The sequence below is a fragment of the Phasianus colchicus genome, chromosome 9 (genome assembly GCF_987193195.1).
Source record: "Phasianus colchicus chromosome 9, bPhaCol1.hap1.1, whole genome shotgun sequence".
NCBI lineage: Eukaryota > Metazoa > Chordata > Aves > Galliformes > Phasianidae > Phasianus > Phasianus colchicus.
The window spans coordinates 29993393-30013150 of NC_143444.1; the positions used below are offsets into that span (position 1 = coordinate 29993393).

The 19758-nt window shown below is 41.1% G+C and overlaps 1 protein-coding gene across 11 annotated transcripts in view; it reads left to right on the forward strand.

Annotated features, from left to right (window-relative positions):
• The first annotated feature begins 131 nt into the window (after nt 1-131).
• Nucleotides 132-19758, forward strand: part of PATJ (PATJ crumbs cell polarity complex component) — a 145983-nt gene continuing 126356 nt past the window's right edge. For 4 of the 11 annotated variants that reach the window (XM_090146792.1, XM_031603529.2, XM_090146791.1 and 1 more), the window contains exons 1-10: nt 132-332; nt 6492-6574; nt 7685-7740; nt 7821-7987; nt 9611-9802; nt 11162-11301; nt 13024-13222; nt 14865-14993; nt 16517-16729; nt 18688-18790. In XM_090146792.1, coding sequence (XP_090002918.1) covers nt 7719-7740; nt 7821-7987; nt 9611-9802; nt 11162-11301; nt 13024-13222; nt 14865-14993; nt 16517-16729; nt 18688-18790 — 1165 coding nt within the window. In that variant the 5' untranslated portion in view covers nt 132-332; nt 6492-6574; nt 7685-7718. Of the gene's footprint in view, nt 333-1568; nt 2273-6491; nt 6575-7684; nt 7741-7820; nt 7988-9610; nt 9803-11161; nt 11302-13023; nt 13223-14864; nt 14994-16516; nt 16730-18687; nt 18791-19758 lie in introns of those variants that run through there. The other 7 variants (XM_090146787.1, XM_031603484.2, XM_031603519.2 and 4 more) reach the window with 4 other exon arrangements.

Consider the following 19758-nt stretch of genomic DNA (forward strand, 5'->3'; position numbering starts at 1 on the left):
CAGACATGGCTCCTGAGGCACTTCAGCTCAGCGCTGAGGTCGGAGCTTGCCCATACTAAAGATGGCGCTGGCACAGCCCCCTCAGCGGGCTCGTTCCCTGAGTAAAGATGGCGGCGCCCGCTTCAAGCGCGTGGTGGCGCCCTCCTGCCCTCACTCAAGATGGCGGACCCACGGAGCGCCGTCTGAGGAGGCGGCTGAGGGCGAGAGCGGCGTGGGGGCGGTGTGTGGAGGAAAGGATGGAGCAGGGAGGTGAGCACCGCCCTCCTCTCCTAAATACCGAAGTAGTGACTACAAACAGCCGGGCCTCCCCGTCTCCTGCAGCGCTGGGGCCCGTGAGTATCCTGTGCGTTGTCCTCAGTGCTCTGGGCTCCTCTGGAAGAATTTAAGAAATAATTCTCAGCGCTTATGAGACACAGCAGGTGTCCTGTGCCTGCTGCGTGCTGCCAGGGCAGTCCCCTGCAGGAAATAGTTGGAGATTGCTGTGTTTTCACATAAAACTGGTTCTATGCTTCTAAAAGTGTTTGTTTTCTGTTTTGTTTTGAGTACCTGGAGCAGGCAAGCTTTGTCCTCAGCATGCGCTTTGTGGTGATTCCTAACCTTTCCCTTTTCTCACTTGTTTATAAGGCCAGTTCCTATTTTTCTAGCATTTTTGAGAATTCCAGTTTTCAGCTGTGAGCTGCAGGGGACCCTGGGCTGTTGCCATGGGGTGAAGGGACACTGAGTGGCAAATGTGCCCGGTTTTCCTTCTGCTCCAGAAGCATTTCCTGAAAAACACATGGGGACCCAGAGACTGAAAACAATCACTGACTCATTAAGGTTGGAAAAGACCTCGAAGATCTCCAGCCCACCCCCACCACAGGCACTCACTGCCCATGTCCCTCAGTGCCACCTCCCCACGGATCAGGAACATTTCTAGGGATGGTGACCCCACCACTCCCTGTGCAGCCCATGCCAGTGCATTGCCACTCCCTTCTGAGGGTTTTCTGAAGCCCTTCTGAAAGTCTTTTGTTTTCACGGATGGTTATCTTCCTGAATGAATGGTGACTTAGGAATGGATTTATGGATATGATCTGTTACAGTTCCAGGCACTCAAGGAATTGGTGAAAGTGCGGACTTTTAAAAATATATATGGATGTCTGACAGAGATCTCACTGATGTGAAATAGTGCTAACAGCTTCTGGGAGATTTGTGCGTACTAAATTTGCAGTGCAGAGTTCAGCAGATAAACTATGCAAATGAAAATTGATATTCCCTTCAGCAATTGGGAAAGAAAGGCCATGGACAGAGTGCACTCTGCAGTGAACTCAGCCCTCCAGATCGAGACTGGGGTGCTCCGATGGGAAAAGTGCTGTGCTTCTGTGTCTGCATTGTAACTCGAGGATGGATAAATACATGGCTCGCTGCTCATCACTGTCAGGAACGTTGTCACTTCTCACAAGCGCTGTGTTAATTAAAGTTGAGAGTAAGGGCTGGGAAGATAGGCATCGAGAAGCTAAGTTTTTTTTTAAAGGGAGGATGGAATGGTGTGTTCTTAGCATGTTGTATGCTTTAATGCAACTGCTATTGAACAGAAAACAAATGGGGGGGGGGAAGGGGGAGAGCATTAAGAAGTGTGTTGCTAGTTAAGCGTAGAACTTCACTACAAAAGGTTTGGAAGTGTTTACGCAGTGCAGCTGGCAGGGCTACAAGAGAGCTGCATGTGAGCTAGGGAAACTGGGTAGCAGAATAGAAAGGAGTTTTTTTGTGAGCTCTCATCTGACGTTTTCTGTGTGTGAGAGCAGACATATCCATGATCCAGAAGAAAAGCATTACAGCTGCTTAGCTCCGTCCTGTCCCCACACTGCCCAAGGCTTTTCCCTCTCTGTCAGCGATGGGGTCGGTGCTGCAGAGCACGAGCACAGCTCGTGTCATCCCTGCAGGATTTCGTGGCTCGGATGGCCTGAGCCCGCGTTTAGGCGTTGCTTTACTGCGCGCAAGCACGCACATCGCTTCTCCACAGCTGCTTCGTTTTGCTCTCGCTAACCTCCCGGCCGGCACGACTAAAGGCGGCTGAGGGCAGCGGGCCGCTCCCGCCCGTCCCATGGCCGCAGCCCGGCCGTCCCCCGGGAGGCGGCACTTTCTCTCTTTCTCTCCCTCCCGCCGCGCCGCCCCGGCTTCCTGCGCCGCAGGTGAGGCGCGTTGGCTTCCCGCTTCCGCCCAGGTGAGAGCCGGCGGCCATCGCTCCACTCCGACCGCCTCCTCTTTCTCCTCCTCCTCCTCCTCCCGGCCGCAGGTACCGAGCGGCCGCCGGCCCCGCGCCCACCGCCGCGGTGCGGCCCTTCCCTCAGCAGCGTCCCGAGGGGCGGCGGGCGGCCCGTTCCTCCCGCTGCCCTGCCGAGGCTCGCGGTGCGGAGGGGTGGGCCCGGCCCGGGGCGGCTCCCGCCGCTGTGAGCCCGATGGGACGCCGCGCTGCCCTCGGTGCGGGTGTGGTGTAGCGGGGGGGCGGTGGAGGGGAAACCCTTTGGGGGCTCCGGCTCCGTCACTCAGCGGGGTGTGGACAGCTTCCATCGCTTGGGGAAATGGTGTCCTTAAGTTGCAGCGGAGCAGGTTCCGGTGGGATGTTAGGAGGCGTTAATTCTCCCAGAAAGAGTGGCCAAGCATTGGGACGGGCTGCCCAGGGTTACCGTCCCTGTAGCCGCAGGGATGTGGCACTGAGGGATCTGGGAGTGGGGACCTTAGAGGTCTTTTCCAACCTTGGTACCTTTGTGATGCCATTCATTGGCGCCTTTCAATTCAGAGGTTCTTAACAAAACCATTTTTTAATTACTACTTCTTTAGGGATTGGTTAATGGGAAAGCTGTTCATTGCGTTCTTGTCAAGTTTTCGAGGTTTGGAAATGGAGCGTGGCTCCAGGTTTAACAGTTTTCCTCCACAGCAGAGTGGTTTATCAGCTGAGTGTGCTGTCATCACCAGAACTGGAGGACTCAGTGTTCTGTTCCACTCAAATTAGCTGCTGTTTAGATCCCAGAAGCAAATTTTCCACGAGTTTTGCTAGAACAAGTTTCATAGCATGTTCACTGCTGCACTGAGTGGCCTCAGTGTGAGCTCAGCTTTCAATCAGACATCAGAGGCTCTGTGGCAGTGCTCCCCTCCGGTCCGGAGCCCGCAGGAATTCAGGTTCTGCCTGTGGGAAGCTGGCGTGCCTTGGTCATGAGTAAGGCTGCTCTCCAGGCTGCTAATCACAGGTACACGAGATTCTTTTGCTTTCCTCATCCAGCAGTCACTGAGGGTTTCTAACACCAGGACAGTTTCCCCACGAAGGTGATTTATGGATATTTGACGGTATTTAGCTTTGGTCTGTTTTTCTCTGAAGACCTTTGGTGAGTTTTCATTGATGTATTTGCAGCACCATTCACTTTTTGTTTCTTACAAGAGTCTGGAGCAGCCCGCATACTCTGTAGCGATTTTATTAAGACTGTAACATGACACAGCACAGCAGTTAGTGGTGGTTTCATCTGAGAGGTGTGTGCATGCTAACTTTGGTTGGATTGAATTTGTCTGTGTGTTCTAAGGTGGAAAACCAAGCAGAACAGCAAAATGTGCTACAGTGTTGTTGGTTGTTTTTTAATCAGTACATAGTTGCTTGTAAGCTATATTATTTTTAATACCACAGGTTACAGGTGATGCTGCATTAGGACCGTTTTAAGATTAAATTCACACTGAGAAATGCTGTTTTCTCTTACTTTCGCCATTGCTTAGATTGAAATTTTTCAAGTTAGAGACATTCCCAGGACTGATGAAGATGAGCTGTGCACACATCAGTCATTCCTTGTAACGGGGCTGGAAAAAATTACAGCTGCACCAGTGCAGAAAGGTGACTTTGGATCAGGATGTACCCTTGGCTGTTCCCTGCTCAGATGGCCCTGTAAGGAGCCTTTGAAAAATAGCAGCAGTTAGTACTTGTGTGGTGAGGACTTGAGGTGTTTAATGGCCCAGAAGGTTACAGTGACACTGAGGCAGGATTTCCCCTATGAGCGCAGCTCTTGGAAGGATGCAGGTTGTTGGGGATGAAGCAATTGTAGCTGTTAGGTGAGAGGAGGGAAATGGGCAGAAGCATCTCTGTTGGCTATACCATGCCCTCCTTCAGCTCGCAGCAGAAAGCCCCTTGGTTTTGTCTCCCAGCAGCTTTCACAGGGCAAGTGCTTGTCAAGGCCACTGCCAGAGGTGTTGTGTTGCTCTGAGCCGGGGATGTGCCGGGCTGAGTGCCCCGTGGCAGCTCTGGGGGGTGATGGCAGGGGAAGACTTAAACCTTTCAGCTCTTCTGATGACCTCTGCTGGCACCAGCATGGGGGAATTCCTTTTTTCTTAGTTTGCTTTTGAAGGAGATCCAAGTCTTAGGATTTCATACAAAACCTTATGAAACTTTCCCGCTCCCTATGATGCGTTGAGTTCAGCTCTCAAAAGTGAAGACAGTAAAAACCCTGATGCATGCTGTGCTGAAGAGTGAGGTTTTTTTCTGGTGTTACAAAACACTACGCTTTCTGAAATTCATGATTTTCACGATGATTTTACAATTACCTTGGGAGTTGTGACACGAATTTTGAACTTTGAGGTTTGCAGCTTTGTCTACCAATAAGATAAATAAGTGGCTGTAGAAATCTGAGAATGGAGTTGGGGAAGTTGAACGCAGAGTGGACAAACTGTTTTTAATAGGACAAACCACGGCATTTTGGTTTACTTCAAAATTATCATCTAGGAATGGACCTCTTAATTTGTCAATGATCTGTTGGCACCCTGCTCAAACATTAGCATCAGTATTTGGAAATGGATTAATGATTATCTGTTTGGGTCCTCAAACATAAAAAGGGCTACAGTGGATGGAGCTGTTTGCTTCTCTGGAGCCCAAATGCCAGTCTTGGGGATTTGTTCTCAATTAGTTGAAAACTTGGAATTAGCTTGTATTCTCAGGGATCCCCTCACAGCAGAAGGAGCTGTCTACCTTAAAATAAAGCACGTTCCTCCCCCCCCCCCCTTCCACTCTTTTTATGAAAGAGAGGAGAACAAAGAAACACTGAGAGTGGTTTTAACATATTGCAAGCTGTCTGGAGGCCAGCTTTAATCACGAGGGATCCCAAAGTGCTGTGTAAACTTGAACTTTCCTGCTAACTGTACCTGAGGTCCACTTCAGCATCTGCTGGAGCAGAGTGTTCTGCAGTGGCTCTCAGCAGTGCTTTGGGGCAGCTCAAGCAGGAAGCTGATGCTTTCTTTAATGTATTTCTTTTTATTTTATATTTTCCTTTTTTCACCTCCTTCTCCAGGGGACTTCTGCATGTTAGATGGAGCCTGGATATCCAACGTACATTTTTCTGCTCTAATTTTTCTTTCTTGGATCTGCACCCGTTGTCATAATTGCTATTGTTACACCCGCTGTAATGGAAAAAAGATTAATCTTGGAGACTGTCAGCGCGGCTCTTTGAGGCTGCCTTTGAATGACGCAGGCTATTTCTCATGGTACAGTTTGCCAGCGCAGCTGAGCTGCTGCAACCGCTAGCTGCTGCTGCAAGGTGTGGTCCTGTTCCCAGCCCCATCCCATGTGCTGTTGTTTGAGCACTAGTTGGGCAGGAGGCTTGGCCCCACCAAAATGTGGGGGGCTTGTTGGGTGTTTAATTCCCTGCTCCAGTTCACTGTGGGGTTGGATGAATGAGTGCCAGCCCAGATGGGACGGGAAGGAGGACAAAATGCATGAAAGAAGCTTTGGCTTCTTGGCTCCAGCTATCAGATGGGTATAATGTTGTCAAGTTGTCATTATTTCCTGCCATACTGCGTTTCTTTTCTGGGTTTAATCTTCACTCTGCTGCTGGCATAAAGGTGTTTCAAGTCGCTTTTCTTCATAGGAGTTCTTCTGTATCTCACTGTTGCTGATTTGTTGTTTTACTGCTGATGTGAAAATGGGAAGTTATATTGAGAATAAAGGGGAAAAAAAACCCTATTCCTGTTTCGTTAAGATTTACACAGTATTTTTAGCTAGAGAGGGGATGTTTTGTCTTTTCACTTTAGATGAAGACTCAGGAATAGGTAATTTCAGGAAAAGGTATTTTCATCTGTACTTCAGAATCAGATCTCAGTGCAGAATCAAAGGCTGCTGCTGTGCTATTAGAAGTGTTTTATTTCAAATAGAAAAGGAAATAAAGCTGCAGAACTTACAGAAGTTCAGATGCATTCCTGAAAGTCTTTCAGGAGCTGAGTGCCTCCTCAACCCCTCCTATGAATTTGATTTAAAATGACCTTCTAAATCTGTTAATAGTCTTGCAAAGGGAATCATTTTGCTTGGCCCTGGGTGGAAACCATGTGAATCTACTGAGTTCTGCAGGAATTCCTTTGGAAGCCAAAATTGCTTAGATACAGCAAAGTGTACATAAATTTGAAACTGTGGTTAGTGACATACCATCTTTTTTTTTTTTTCCTTTCTTTCTTTTTCATCTGCTTAATTAATATTCTCTTATGTATTTCAGTGTCCTCCTGGAACTCCAGACATTTTCAGCTGGAACGTGGATAGCATCAGAGGAAGAGCTGAAAGGGTCAGAGGCTTTGCTGGGTGAGCGATACACATACAGCCATATTTGCTCTTGGATTGCAAGATTAATAAAGTAAATGTAGAGCTTTCTTTTTAGTATAGATTTTTTTTTTCCCCCCCAAGTAATTCCAAATGTATATTATTCTGAAGTTGCACTGTTACATGCAGGGCATAGTTTAAATGGTTGAGTTCTTTCAGAAGAGCTTGTACTAAGTGAAGAAATCTTGTTTCTTGTGTTTTTGATATAACTACCTTGATAGGTTTCAAAATGACAGGCTCCACATCAACATAATAACTTGCAAGTGAAAGTACAAATTTATCATTAGTGCTAATTGGAAGTCTGTTGTTATTATTCTGCCATCTAGGCCTCAGCCTCAGTTGCAGACCTGTTCTCTTTTGCATTGCAGAGAGGGTGGGAAAGGATACTGTGTTCTTTCAAAGATGGTCTCGGACATAGGAAAGAGAAAGGCAAGCACGTGGAGGAGGAGGAGGACATAGTCTTCTCTCACCTATTTGGCACCAAAGCTGTGATTAAGAAGATGTTGGGCTAGCAATTGAGTTAGCCAATTTGGGGCCTTAACGCTATACTGTCTTGTGAGTGGAGAGAACCTCCTCGTTTTATAGGAACTTCTTGAGGAATTGTTTTATGTCAAGATTTTGCCTGAATTGCCATGTGGCAGGGCTGAACTTTTGTGAGAACACTGTCTACAGATAATTAAAACAAGTGGAAGTACCTATTAAATAATACGAAGATTTAGACTGTGTGTGTATTTGAAAAGATGACAGTTTTAATGCTCTCACTCCAAATAATTTGGTTGAACATACCTGCTTCAATTTCTTTGACCAATTTTTGTTGTTTTTGTTTTGTAACATGTATTATTCTTCATCTTTGAAGGGGTTGTTCATCTTCCTTTTCCAGTGTAAAAGAAGCAGCACACAGAACAAGGAGAAATTTTTGAATGTGCTGGGCTGTTCTGCCACTGGCTGAACTGAAAAGCTAACAGTAGTGTTTTTTAATTAATTTTGTTATAGTTAATATTTTATTACTGCATTTATTGACATTCTACCTAAAAGCATTCTACTCAAAGATATCGTTTATTTGTTTGTTGTTATTGTTTTTATCTCATCTAGATTATTCTGAGTAATTCCAAAAATACCCTCCAACATGCCTGAAAACCCTGCTGCAGGTATGTCGTCTGAAAGTGAATACTGTTAAGTGGTGAGAAACGAAGCTCCATTCCTAACATATAACTACTTTGTGGTGCAGATAAACAGCAGGTGCTGCAGATCATTGACCGTCTGCAAGCAAAACTGCGTGAGAAAAGAGATGTCCAACATAACGAGAACCTGTCTGTTCTGCGCAACACGCTCAGGAGCCCTTTGTTTAACCAGATATTGACCCTCCAGCAATCCATCAAGCAACTGAAAGATCAAGTGAGTGTAGAATTACAGTTGTTGGTGTGATTATAACTATACTGAAGTTGGAACAGAACAGTCTGTGTAGGCAAGTATTAATGAGGACAGTCATTAATAAGCTGTAACTTGGTGCTACTGAATGCTGGCCTTTTTCTTATCAAGCTGGTATCTACCAAGTCACTACTGAAATGAAAAGTGATCTTACAGCGCTCTAGTCATGGGGCAGCATGCTTTGATAGGGATGTAGAAGAGTGAGATTCTGAGAAAAGCATCTGCAAAAGACATCAGCTATAATACTTTGAGTTCTGAACACAGTTGAAACTGAGATTCTTTGTTTTTCTCAGAAACTAAATACTGTTTATCAGCTGACTAGCAGCACCTTGTCTCCTATCTATTTTTAATAGATACAGATTACTAATCTATAATTAACTATCAGTTAATTGCTGCTGACTTGTACAGGAATGGTTAACGTGCTTTGGAAAATCAAACGTAGAAAATCACCCTGAAGATGTGCCAAGCTCTGATGCTGACATATCCAAGCTAGCTTTAAAGTCAGTTAAGTATAGCAGTATAAGTGACTTGCATGGATTGGTTTACAATGCCAGTAGGTGCTTGTGGACAAGGATGTTGATGACACCTCCACCATGCAGTTTGCCAAGTCAGGCATGGAAGCTTAAAACTCAGGGACTAACTTGGCATACTCTATGCAACAGTAATCCCTGTCTTTGCTGTTACTGAACCTGTCCAGCTGCAGATGTGGTGGGGTAGGTCCCGGGAGAATGATGCCACCATGCTGTCATTGCTAAATATATTGCCAGTTTTGCTGCCTGGATAGCATATAGTGGCTCTGCCATTCATACTTGTCTTCTTCCCTTGTTTGCATTGTTGGAGCATCTGCTCCCATCTTCCAAATCTTGAGTGCACGTCTGCAAGCTGTTAAAAGTGAGCAAAAATCCAAATCTAGGATCGTGCATCATAACTGTGGCATAATGGATTTTTTTTTATCCAGAATGCTCAGGCTTAGCACGTCTAAAAAATTAAGTTTTCTTTAAGTTTTTCTTAAGCTTGTCCCCTCTGAGAACTTTCATTCAGGAGAGAATTTTTTTGGTTTACTTTGCTGCACTGGAAGTGATTCGGCTTTTCTACCAGGACTGGAAATTGAACTGCCAATTGTAGCAGTGGTAGCATGTTCAGCTGTAGTTAGCTTGTGCCCTAGGTTCTCTCTGTATAGACGAGGCATTTGAGTGGTTAAGTGACTCTTAAAATTTGTGATTCTTGTGTGAAAACTGTCTGAATTTGCCTGCCAGTTCCACCAGTGTTTGAGTGGTTCTTTAAATATCAGGGAGAAATGAGGAGGATGGGCACAAGCAGTGAAGAAGAATGGTAGAACTGACAAAAATGTGTGGAGTAGAAACAGCTGAATCGTTCAGGGAACATTCCTTTCTGTAAAGTTTAAAGTTGGTATGCTAGCTTGATTATAGCTTACACATAAACATTACCTAAATTATACAGGTGAGTACATTTGTGAGAATATGAATATATAAACATGTGTTTCTTTTTCAGCCTTCACTCAAAATTACGTGTGTTGAAATCTGTGTTCGTTTTTAAAAGTTTTACTACATCTCTGTTCATTTTTAACAGCTCAATTACATGCCACCTGACCGCCCAGTAGATTTTGATTTTACTAAGAGAGGACTGCTGGTGTTTGCTGACAGATCAGTTACTGCTGGAAACGTGTGTAAACAGAGCAGTTTACCGGAACCCAGAGCATCTACCTTCATTCCAAACCTGGGAGTTAATGAATTCAATACAATCATCCAACAGATGGCAAAGGTAAGGCTCTTAGGTTCAGTCAACCAAGCTTTAATGTCAGACCTTTTCTTACATGATTTTGGAGTACTTGTTCAAGCATACTGTTTTGTTGTATCTCCTGGAGTGTGATGCAACCTAAGCCAGTAACAGAGGTACCAGGAGTCTTTCTTTCTTTCCCCCTGTGAAAGATAATATCAACAATGGAACGTATTTTCTTTGCCATTTTTTTTTTTATTTTCTACCAAGCACACCAATGTAGAAATGAAGTTTCAGTTGCCAGAAAACTTTTTTTTTTTTTGTATTTGATGACACTTAATTGAAAATGGATGTTTTCTGCAGAAACTTGTTTTGATGGAAAGATTTTTTATCAAGTACATTTTGAATTGGAAATGTACCAGCTTTGTTGATATATGAACAGTGCAAATGATTAAAAGAGCTGGCATGTAATATTTTATTTAACTCTTCATTTAATATGTCTCAACTTTGCCAGACAGATGCTGATTTCATTTACATGATGTAGCATGTACCAGATGCTTATGGAAGTTGTACAGGTGCAGACATCTACCCATGTGCAATTGGCATTTATACCATGAGTGCATTGTTCTGTGTTACTTTGAGCCATTAATTTAATTGGTTAGTCGTGCCTTTCTATATTAAGTAACTGTTGCTAATTGACTACCTTAATGTAGCTGTAATATTTTCAGCATAACTCTTCTTGTTAGCGTGTCATTAACTCATCTGATAAAAGATTTAACAGTAAAGACTGCACATTATTTTGGATAAAACAGCTGTGATAGAAATGCTTTCTCTAAGTAACGCTTCTCAGTAAACAACCCCAGAAATTATGTATTTGAACTGAGAAGCAGGCAATTGCAAAAGCGAAGTTTTTTTGTTGTTGTTTTTTTTTTTTTTAGTTTGCATTACATGTGAAGTTGCAGGAATGGGAAGGAAATTAATTTCTTTATTTAAAAGCTGCAATCTTTTGAACGTGTACCTAAAAATCGGCATTAAAATCTAAGGGAGCCAAAAGACAAGTAATTTAGTTTAACTGTGCAGCATTTCCAGAAACCCCAAATATATTGCTATAGACAGCACTTTGTTCATAGTTTTCATCCAGTTTGGAATTCATCTCATAATGTGAATGAAGTGTGAAAGCAGCTCTTAAATTCCCTGAGGTTTCAGAATCTCAGAGTGCTCGCGTATCCAATACTCTGCTATATTAAAAATAATAAATGGAGGAGCTTTTATAGGAATAACATATTTAGTATTTTGCCTTTGTTTAGTCTTAGGAGGGGAATAATTCTCCTGGTGCATAAATTTTGAACTAGCTCATTCTATTGCATTAAAAATTAGCTAATCAATTTTTTTCTATTTTACTAGGGGAGACAAATAGAAACAATAAAGATTGAAAAGCCTTCTGTCGGAGGTCTTGGATTTAGTGTTGTTACCCTTAAGAATCACAACTCGGGAGAAGTTGGTATCTTTGTCAAAGAAGTTCAGCCAGGAAGCGTAGCTGACAGGTGAGATCTTTATAATTGTAATGGAAAAATTGCAGCAATTCTGTGAAAAGAGAAGGCCTGACTTTTGCATTGGTGGCACATTGGCTAATGTGTTTGTTTGGATTATCTGGTGGGATACTTTGGTGGTGGTATCTCGAGTTCTGGCTTTTCAGCTAAACAGAGTCATGTTTTGAGGATCAGATTTTCAGATGAGTTTCAAATATCCATGCTGTTCACAAATGGAATTTCCAGAAAACATGACTCACTTAAGAGAATCTTGAGTACTGATTGAAAAACAAAGGCAGCCTGGAAAAGAGTATGAGGAAAATAAAAACTAGTCTCTGGATTTTTATTCATTGTATTACTGGAAGATTTTTTCCCTCTTGCTTCTTTATTTATGTGCCTATGACAATGCTCTATTTATAGTTGGGTTTACTGCGTGTTTCCTGTGTAAATTAAGATCCAGTCCTTCCAGCAGATCCCTGCACAGATGTCATCATAGAATCGAGGCTTCGGGCAGTTTTTTCTGTATTGTCTGTGAGTTCTCACCCGAAAACAAAAGACAGAGCAATCCTTGAAAAACAAAATGTGATTGTAAAACCACAAGAGTTGGCATGAGACAAATGCAGTGCTTGGAATTATGTTTAAAGAAAATGTGTCTAGATTACAAGTCATTGGTGTCACTTTTTAAATAACACATGTCAGGAAGTGCCAACACAGGATGACAAAAAGAGTGGGGAGAGGTTGGAATGATAATGGCTATGGGCCCACAGAGAACACACCAGAGAACGCTTGCAAGAAAAGCATATTAGGCTCTTTCAAAGTGGAGACAGATGGACTGATCTGGATGTCAGAGGAGGGTGAATATCTCACTTTAGGATTTGATGACCTGCTGCTCACTTTCTTTGATGAGAGTCTAAAATATGGCGAATGCCTGAAGAAAGGCATTTCAGGAAAACATCTTAAATGTGGCATGATAAAAATGAACTTTAAAATGCGTTAGTTAAGATGTACAGCTATATTGTTTTGGAGGTTTCAGAAATCTCCCCAGCATGTTTCACGTTTTGGTTCTGAGATGAGATCTCCTGGAGCCTTTTTTGGATTCCTACAGAGCTTTGAAGGCAGTGTCTGTCTATGTAACAGTTTGGTCTCGTGCTCAGAATGAATATTTAACAAAGCAGATAAGTGATGGTTTCTCTCTCGTCACAAATCTAAATTCATCACTCAGATAAATTAACTGTGAGATTTATGTTATCTGAAGGTATAATATAAATTGAACTGTCTGTTGCCTGAAGAAAGTTTGATGTCTGAATTTTGATAATATAATTTTTGAGTAAAATATAAATATACAACTTGACCATTTTTCGGATCAGATGATGCTATAAAACAGTATCGTAGCCTGAGCTGGGAACACTTAGATATAGTCTCATATGATGCTAAAAGTAATGAAGAATAGTTCCTAGTTTGCTGTATAATTGCAACCTTTTTTTTGTCCTATAGTTTAACATCATCAAGAAAGAGTGAGGAGATTTAATTGGATTTTGAATAGTTGAAGGAAAAAATTGAATAAACTTGCATACTGTGATAAAGTTAGGACAAACTTTGGCTGGGCAGTTCAGTACAGTGTGTATTGCATGTAATTTGTAAGTTGAAGTCAGTCTAAGGAGTGGATTTTTTTTATGTAAACTTTGCATGGGAAGTCAGTATGCTGCATTTTGAGATTTCTTTTAATGTTTTGTTAAGGGATCAAAGACTAAAGGAAAATGACCACATACTGGCCATTAATTGCACCCCATTGGATCAGAACATTTCTCATCAGCACGCTATTGCACTCCTCCAGCAATCCACAGGATCTTTACATCTGGTTGTTGCTAGGGAGCCAGTTCAAGGAAACAGCAGAACTTCGCCTGTCTCACTGAGTGATACAAATCCACCTGGGACTGTAAGTTGTTGTAATACGGTCAAAATCAGATTTTGAACTATGCTGGATGTTTTTGTTGTTGTTGTTTTAAGTGTTCGTATCAGCTAGCTTTACATACAGGGTTTGGGGATTTTTTTAATTGTGTTTTGTCTGTAGTGACATTTGATTTAGACTGATCATGCAATGAGTATAACACTTCCATTGCAAAGCTGCATGAAGTTGTTACAAAATAGGTCCTGGGTTTTTATGTGCTAGTAGAAGTTTTAGTAAATCATCGTATTCCTAGCAGCAGGGGCTGTTCAGCATAGTCTGGATAAAGTGTTTTATAAGTATACCCAGCTGAAAAATACTTGCACTCAGCAATTAAAGATGCTCTGATTACATCTTAAAAGACTGTAAACATAACCTATCGTGAGCTTGAAATACCTGAACCAGTGTAAACTTAAGTTGCTCAAAACCAAATGCCTTGCCTTTGTGGGTTTTTTTAAAATCTGCCGAAGAACCTATGCATTCTTTTTTTTTTTTTATCTTCTTTTTTAATCTACGGATTTCATTCATTGTGAACCCTTTTGTTTTCTTTAACAAGGAGTGATTGTCACTCAGATATAATAAGCTAAGGCTGAGCTTGCATCTGTGTTCAAGCCATATGGTCCAGGTGGCTTCATTGAATTTGGTTGAACTGCACACCTAAATCCAGGGTTTGCAATATTGGAATCTTAATTTATTATGCTAGCAGGTTTTGATGAAAGTCTGGTTAAGAGCAGTGTTTTTCCTTATTCTCAGTAATTATTTCCCTTATGATTATTACAGAGGTAGTGAAATCTGAAGGTTTTAGTGCATAATCAATATTGTTTATTGCACTGAAAATTTTAAAGAATTAAACTTTAACTGCTTTTTCATTGAAAGATCTGCACTGAACAGACTAACAAAATAAAATACAAATATATATCTCTACAGGGGGTCTTTAAACTCCTTTTATGATATTTAACTGGCTTTGGCAAAGATTTTCAGTATGCTAATAAATCCTTTATTCACAGAAGACTTAAATCTGCCTACTTTGCTCCATTTTGGTTTCTATGAGATATTAATCTGACAGAAACACTGCCTGCGTTTGGGTTACTTAACAGCTTTGTTATTTTCAGATTGTCTTGTGGAACATAAGGTCATCACACAGCATAGCTTAGAAACATGCTTCCAATTCAGCATGGCAGAATTGATACTGCACTATTAATTCAGCATGTACTGGTGTTGTTTAGAGTGTGTAAGTGACATAACAGATAGAAGAATTTGGGCAACGCTAAGTGAAAACTAGGCCAGTTCAAGCTTCTGGACTGTTTTTCTGTTTGCAATATTCTTGATTTCTGAAAAACTAGAAGGATAGTTTTCATTTTGGCAAAAAAATCTTAGAATTACTTCTTCTTAGTCAAGCTTTTTCCTAGTATCCTGTTATGAAAGTAAAGGACAAAGTGTTTAATAAGAGATGAGAAAATCCCACTGCGTATTTATAAGGAAATGAAGCCAACGGAAGAAAAATCCAAGAGATCTCGAGTATGTGGCAAAGAGAGAAGAGGTGCTTTGATTTTTTGTTGTTCCTGGTGCAGGTGAAATTAAGAAACATTAAAGATGGACTGAAATTAAAGTCTTCTCTTCTTATTAATTGCAGATTCGTTGGGGCCACGTTGAAAACGTTGAGCTGATTAACGATGGCTCGGGATTAGGCTTTGGAATTGTAGGAGGAAAGCTGAGTGGTGTAGTTGTAAGAACCATTGTTCCTGGAGGATTAGCAGATCGGGTAATTTGTTATATTATGTCACTTCTTATTTGATTGCAAAGTATAATTAACTGCTTTTGACAGTCTTAAAATAAACTAGTATGCTTAAACAAAAGGAAGCTGATAGCATCGAAGTCTGAATGCCAACATATACTTTATAAATAAATATGTTGAAGATATGATTGAGGAAAAAGTCAGCACCTGATACAAATTAAGTTGTTTCTCAGATGTGCTTTGGCTTATAAACTACTGTTGAACATGCAAAAATGCTAAAAAGTTGTCTAACCTTCTCGTAGTTTCAGTACTTCTGATACTTTCTGCAAGACTTTCTGAAGTTTCTGATATCTTATAAAGTTGTATAGGTTTGATTTGCAACTTTTGATTGCCGGTTTTTAAAGATCCAGCAAAGTATTGCTACATTTCAGGAGTAGAACACATGCAAGATCTGGATTTTTAATGTGAATTTGGTCATGAAAAGTTGTTGCATTGAGAACTGGAGCCCATGCAGTCAAGACCCAGTAACATATAAAAGAATGTATGTTCTATTAAATTACTTCCTCTAGTATAGGATGGAAACAAAAACTGGAGATTCAGGGAGCTTTAGTGGAAAATGCTGGCTCTTACTTGACTGACTTCCCCTAAACCTGTCATGTATGTATGAGTATTTTTTAATTATTGTGTAGCACCTGTTTTGCTGTAAGGAATAAAGTGTCTTGGCTACAAATGAAGCATGTAAGTTAAGAACTCACCACATCATTCTCAGCTGAATGAGACATCATTAAGAACATGTGAAATAATGAGTGCATATATATGTTAAAATTGGATGGATTTGTAAATGAGTTTGAGTTAGTCCTGGAAATAACTCCACTATGATTGCTGTATAAATCAGCGCACCTAAGATGGTAGGGCTGTGCTGATCAATACCAGCTGAGCATTTGGTGCTATGAATGCTTGCTTATACTAGGAGTGGTGATGTAGGCCATGAATTATAATCATCATGTAAAAAATGGTTTGTGTGTGTGCAAAGCCCTGTTACTTTCAATGGAGTTACTTGCTTGAGTTGGAGCTGGTTGTGTGAAAAAAGAATTGCCAAGTTAATATAGAAGCATTATTAGCAACTTTAAATTCTAACCCCTGTTCTATGCAGTTTTTTTCTAGGAAACTGCAATATGTAGCAGCCTATAAGATTATATATTTTGGGGTTGGAACTGTATGTCTTTGAGATCCCTTCCAACCCAAGCCATTTTACAATTCTAAAATGTTGTTGCCCTTTTTTTCCTAAATAAGAAAAGTAGCCATTTCCTTAGGAGCAGTGGTATTCAACCTGTGTATATCTTAGTTTTGAAAAGCCTGATTTACCATGGTTTACTGCTGTGGGAAAAACATTGCTTAATATTTTGAAAACATCCTTGAATTACTTTATATGTTGCAATGATGGCCAGTCTGATTGTCTTCTTTTGTATTGGCTGTCATGAAAATTCACATAGGCAGTTTCAGTTTTTACATCCTGAAAAAAATTTTTGCAATGTTATTTATGTTTGAAGGATGGGAGGCTCCGGACTGGAGATCACATCTTACAGATTGGAGGGACCAACGTGCAGGGAATGAGCAGCGAGCAAGTTGCACAAGTGCTGAGAAACTGTGGGAATTCTGTTAGGATGGTAGTTGCAAGAGACCCGAAGTGTGAAATGACAGAGAGTCCACCAGCTCCTGTGAGCTGGCCAGTCAGTGCACTACCTTCATTTCAAAATGGGAATGTAAGTATCTGATGTCTGCTTATGATTTTTCTAAAGTATGTTTGTGGCTTGGGACCAGAAAGGAGGGGAACAGAGAGCATTTTTGACACCTAAAATGCTTCTTCTGAGTTTCCAGTTATTGTATTTATATATTTAAGTGATCATTACTTTAGCTCCATCTTCTGTAATTTTCCCCTGCTTTTTAATGTTATTAATGCCCCTAATCTTGGGATCAAAATGACCAGCTGTATGGAATTTATTTCAAAGCATTCATTTAATTATCAAGACCATGAATATTATCAATAAATGGTGCTTCTTGTTCTCCTTTCTCACGAATTACATTTTTGCTAATCAATCATTTGTAAGGGGATTTAAAACCTCAGTGTGAATTTCCCCAGTCTGAAAGCCAGAGTGCCATGGCCAAACCAGAATTATTCAGCACTATCATTTTTTTATGAAACATAAGTGTGATGTTTTCATAGTCTACACTACTGTCTGTGATAGGAAATATATCTAAAAATTTTGAAACTTGTTTTAGCAAATCTTAACATGGTCATATCAAAGTCTCTTGTTTTTGAAGTCATTCTTTTCAGTTTTGAGTAATTAAAATCAACAAATGCTACACTAAGTGTACAGTAGGTCTTGAAACATAAACAAAGCTGTGCTTGTGCACCATCTGCTACTCCTGTGCTGCTTAGATTTAGGTGTAGAATCCCAGTAGCCTTTTCTCCCTTATCTAGTTTTCTGAATATGAGTGAAGTGAGTGAATTTTTTAAAGCACCATCTTTAAAGGTCAGACTAGCAGTCCTGTCGTTAGAAATTCACCTTCTTGCTTACTGGGCAGTCACTGCAAAGGCAGACATCAGCTTTGGGGAGAAGTGCGTACCTTGCATCTCTTTGGTAGGCTACTGTGACTGCAGCTGTCAGTGCAGTGGTTGAGTCCCCTCAAGCTCCTTTTATTGGAAGCGTAGGAATTTGGAGTGGCAGAGAGATGAAATGGGTAGTCTATATTCCTTAAGGCTGGTGTCTTAAATGTGGGCCTCTCTCATCAAATACTCTTTTCTTAAGAAAATAACGACAAAAATTCATAATCAGAGGAGCTATGAAGAATTACTTTCTAGCTATATCATTTTTTCTGAGGCCTGTGCTGTGTAAAAACTTGGCCCAAGTTTTGTTTCCAGTACAAAATACTGTTTTTGTGTTCCTTGCCACAAAGAAGGACCTGTATGTCACTAATTGCTTGTTACCATTGTCAATGATGCAACCTTTCTAAAGATTAACTTTTGATATGGTTTGGAGTGCAGCATAGAAACAAGGAATAAGCACAGGTACCTGCATGGTCACACATAGCTGCATTTAAGCAGGCAACTGCTTCTGTTAGTACAAGTGTGTCCACTATGTGTATGTGTGATTTCCTCTGTTTCAGGACATCGAACCTGTCTCTTCTTTGAAATCCCTTTTCTGTTGCTCCTCACTTCTTTAGCATCACTGTTTTCTGACAGGAGTGTGTGATGTGATAAGCCTGCATATTTATACCAGTTTTCTGACTTCTTAACTGTCCAGCAGAAACAGCTTGCACAAGTGGATTCATGACACTTCTTATCAGGAAAGGCGGAGGTGTTTAAGATTTCTGTTGACTTTTGGGGTTTACTGGGAAGTCTGTTATTACCAAATGGCAGTGGAATCCAAGGGCCCTTAAGCCCTTGTCTAATGACAATTCTTGTTTTCAATGAAATATGAACATTAGATGTCTGTCAAGTATGTGGAGAAATAGTAGCAAAGACTTTTGAAAGCAGTTAATGACTTTGGGTGACACATTGCGTTGAGAAAATCCTGGATGTTTCACCTTTGCAAGTGTAATACCTCCTAAAATAGGAAAATCAATATCACTGCTTGCTTATGAATATCTTAACCTGCAATACTCTAATGGTACTGAGAATTTGGCTTTTTTTTTAAACTGTCTTGTGCTTTATTTATAGGATAATACCGTTCTTTTTGAGACCCATGATGTTGAACTTATAAAAAAGAACGGGCAAAGCCTGGGGATAACAATTGTTGGATATGCTGGTGCATGCGATGTAGGTGAGTTCTATCAGGTTTAGTCAAGTCCAGGACAGGAGCTTTTCAAATACTCTTTATTCACTGCACATCAAATGGAGAGCACTTCTTTGAAACAGTATAACCTACAAAATCTATGAAGATGATGTTTAAAGAACTTGCTACAAAGTGAAATTGAGCCATAGATTTTTTTTTAGAATTGTAATTATCTTATTAAATGGTTCCCACTTGACTGCTGGACTGTGAATCTTACACCTTTGTGTTGTCACTGTGCAAGATGTTAAACTGTAACAGAGAGTTCCTGCTTATACAGGCTGCCTACACTATTCCTTGCTTTGCCCTGTGATATCTTTCACATGTCAGATGGAACGTTTTAAGAAGAGTTTAAAAAACAGAGAATTGCATGTCCCCAGTTTGCATCTGTTTTTGAATGACATCTTCAGGACGTCCAAAATAGCTCAACGTGCACTTTCGTTTATTTAACGAATTGTAGGCTTTAGAATAGAAATGATCAATCAGATTAAATAGTCCATTTCTCTGCCAGGCAGGAGATACAGAGATTCACAAATGAGTGTGATGTGTATGCCACTATCACAGGGTGATTTATGACTCTTTGGTGGATGAGTGCTTCTGTACCTAAACTTAGGGAACAGCTAAAAATACCTTTGCTAGGATTTTTTTTTTTTTCCCCTTTTAAGACTGGGTAATAGCTCTAATTTAAACTATTGGTTTCACAAATGATAGGGTCTTCTCATAGCACTTGATAAAATATGCTGGGAATGTGATGCAAGTAGGATTGCATTACTGCACTCTCGATTGCCAGGACATACTGTGGGCTTGCTGTTGAGGAATCCCAGGCTGGTGTGATGGGTGCTGAGAACTGGGTCAGGGAGGCAAAGAGAAAAGGTGGGTTTGTAGTGCCAGCAAGGGAGATCGCTGAGCATGGACAAGTTGTGTTGGACAGATGTCAGAGGAAGTTTAGTGCTGACAAA